The sequence below is a fragment of the Geospiza fortis genome, unplaced genomic scaffold, assembly GCF_000277835.1.
Source record: "Geospiza fortis unplaced genomic scaffold, GeoFor_1.0 scaffold1405, whole genome shotgun sequence".
Taxonomy (NCBI): Eukaryota; Metazoa; Chordata; class Aves; order Passeriformes; family Thraupidae; genus Geospiza; species Geospiza fortis.
The window spans coordinates 16,156-18,748 of NW_005055077.1; the positions used below are offsets into that span (position 1 = coordinate 16,156).

Below are 2,593 nucleotides of genomic sequence, written 5' to 3' on the forward strand. Positions count from 1 at the left end.
GAGCGCCCGGCGGGACAGGGGACAGCGTCAGTGACAGCCGTGGGTGGCACAGGTGACCTCCAGAGCCCCGTGCCCGGGCAGGGGTCTCAGCCCTGCCCATCCCAAGTACTCACAGCGGGGCCAGATGGGCCGGGACGGCCTCTCTCGCCGGGAAGACCACGAGGACCCTGGGAGGGGACAGGACACGTTCAGGACACGCTGGGGTCACCCGCACGGACACTTCCCCCTTTCTGAGCCTCCTCTCCTCCCTGTGTCCCCACTGCTGCCCACGGTGACGTTCCCAAGGGGTTCAACCCCTCCCACCCCATTGCCTGTGGATCCCTGAGGGGAGCTGGGTCCCCACCGGGTGTCACCCCCCATCCTCGTCCCCTCTTGGCCAGAACCCCCCTCACTCCCTGGGTGCAGCACTCACCATCTGCCCAGGAGCTCCGTTCTCTCCAGGGCTGCCGGGCTCTCCCTGGGGAGGAAGGACACCATGAGGGACCTGCTCTGCAGGGACAGGGGACAGGGTGACATTGCCAGGACAGCGGTGACGCTGCCACCACTCCTCACCTTGGGGCCAGCAGGTCCAGGCTCACCCTTGGCACCATCCAGACCGCTGAAACCCTGGGGGGGGGCAGGACAGAGAAGGGGTGGGGGGTCAGGAGGGGGCCCTGGCTGAGCTCAGGGGTCCCTGGTCCCCTGAGTGTCACCAGCACGGGGAGGGGACTCACTCTGTGTCCCTTCATGCCTGGCAGGCCGGCGGTTCCGGGCAGACCTCGAGCACCCTGGGGGAGAAAGGAGGTGGTGATGGAGGCGCTGGGGGGGCTGTCCCCACACCACAGTGCCCCGTCCCCAAGGGGGGACAGCTGGGGGTGTCCCCGTGTGTCTCACCTGGGGGCCGGGGGGACCTCGCTCTCCGGGGCGGCCAGGCTTGCCAGCTTCACCCTGAGGACAAGGACACGGCCTTGGTGGCACGTCCCCAAGCCAGGCAGCTCCTGCTCACCTGGTGGGGGGATGGCAGGGCCACCGAAGTGGGGGGGACCCCAAGGACAGGCCACTTACGTCATCTCCGTTCTTGCCAGGGGGGCCAGCGGGACCTCGGGGGCCCATGGGACCCTAGGAGAGAGGGAGGGCAGCGATGAGGTGACAGCTGCCCCCTGTCACCCTGTCACCCACCTGAGCAGTGCCAACCCCTCTGCCGTGGATCCCAGAGCAGGGACAGTGTCCCCACAGCCAGGGCTGGCAGTGTCCCCATCCCCAGGGGACATCAGCACTCACAGAAGCACCAGGCTCTCCAGGTTCACCAGGGGGACCTTGGAAACCTTGAGGACCCTGTGGAGAAAAAATAAAGGATGAAAAAATGGGTCAGAAAGTGAGAAGTTTGGGCCTGGATCCCCCAGTGGCAGTGGTGGTGTCCCCCCGCGTGGTGGCACCAGGACTTTGTCCCCACGTACTTCTGTGGCTGTCAGGATGGGTGTGACACCCTCTGACCTGTCCCCCCACCACCCAGAGGGGCCTTGGGGGCTGTTTGTCCCCAAACCCAAATGGACAGGAAGAGGCGACACTCACGGGAGCACCGGGAGGGCCGGGGAGACCACGGGGACCAGCTGGGCCCTGGGGAGAAGAGGAAGTGTCAGCAGTGGGTGCCTTGTCACCCTGTCCCTGTCCCTGTCCCCATCACCAACCATCCCCTGTCGCCATCGCCACCCCACTGCTGCAGCCCTGCTGCCACCCCACCTCCTCCCCACCACTGTCCCAAAGCCACCCTCTCCCTGTCCCCACTGTCACCCCATCCCACTCTGCTCCTTGTCCCCAAAACCGACCTTGGCCTGTCACCATTGCCACCCCATCCCTGCCCCTATTGCCATGTCCCCATTGTCCCTATTGCCATGCCCAGATTATCCCTGTTATCTTGTCCCTATTGCCATGTCCCTATTGCCATGTCCCCATTATCCCTGTTGTATTGTCCCTATTGCCATGTCCCTATTGCCATGTCCCTATTGCCTGTCCCCACTGTCCCTATTGCCATGCCCAGATTATCCCTGTTATCTTGTCCCTATTGCCATGCCCCCACTGTCCCTATTGCCTGTCCCTATTGTCCCTACTGTATTGTCCCTATTCCTGTCCCCGCTGCCACCCCAACACCGTGTCCCCATCTCTGTTCCCACCTGCATCCATTCCTTGTCCCCGTTGTCACCCCATCCCTGTCCCCATCACCAATCTGTCACTGACTGTGTCGCTGTCCAATCCCCACGCATTCCCTGTCCCTGATGTCACCCCATCCCTGTCCCCAACCCTGTCCCTGTCCAATCCCCACACATTCCCTGTATCTGTTGTCACCCCATCCCTGTCTCTGATGTCACCCCATCCCTGTCCCCATCCCTGTCCCCATCCCTGTCCCCATCCCTGTCCCTGTCCTGCTGCTCAGTGACATCACCGGCACAGGGAGCGCTCCTGTCCTGTCCCCTCGCCCAGCTCCCCCTGGTGTCCCCTGATGTCCCCAGTGTCCCCTGATGTCCCCGGTGTCCCCTGATGTCCCCGGTGTCCCCGGGCTCACCATGGGCCCAGGCACGGCCATGCCTCCGGCCTTCTCGTCGTAGCCGTAGGACAT

At 64.2% G+C, this 2,593-nt stretch overlaps 1 protein-coding gene across 1 annotated transcript in view; it reads right to left on the reverse strand.

Annotated features, from left to right (window-relative positions):
• Positions 1 to 2,593, reverse strand: part of LOC102034431 (collagen alpha-1(I) chain-like) — a gene marked incomplete at its 3' end in the record, with an annotated part of 13,566 nt that extends 10,973 nt beyond the window's left edge. Inside the window, exons 1-9 of the mRNA XM_031065703.1 lie at positions 2,540 to 2,593; positions 1,552 to 1,596; positions 1,261 to 1,314; positions 1,045 to 1,098; positions 874 to 927; positions 714 to 767; positions 553 to 606; positions 413 to 457; positions 114 to 167 (exon numbers count right to left, since the gene is read on the reverse strand). Of these exons, the coding sequence (XP_030921563.1) occupies positions 114 to 167; positions 413 to 457; positions 553 to 606; positions 714 to 767; positions 874 to 927; positions 1,045 to 1,098; positions 1,261 to 1,314; positions 1,552 to 1,596; positions 2,540 to 2,593 (468 nt within the window). The remainder of the gene's footprint in view (positions 1 to 113; positions 168 to 412; positions 458 to 552; positions 607 to 713; positions 768 to 873; positions 928 to 1,044; positions 1,099 to 1,260; positions 1,315 to 1,551; positions 1,597 to 2,539) is intronic.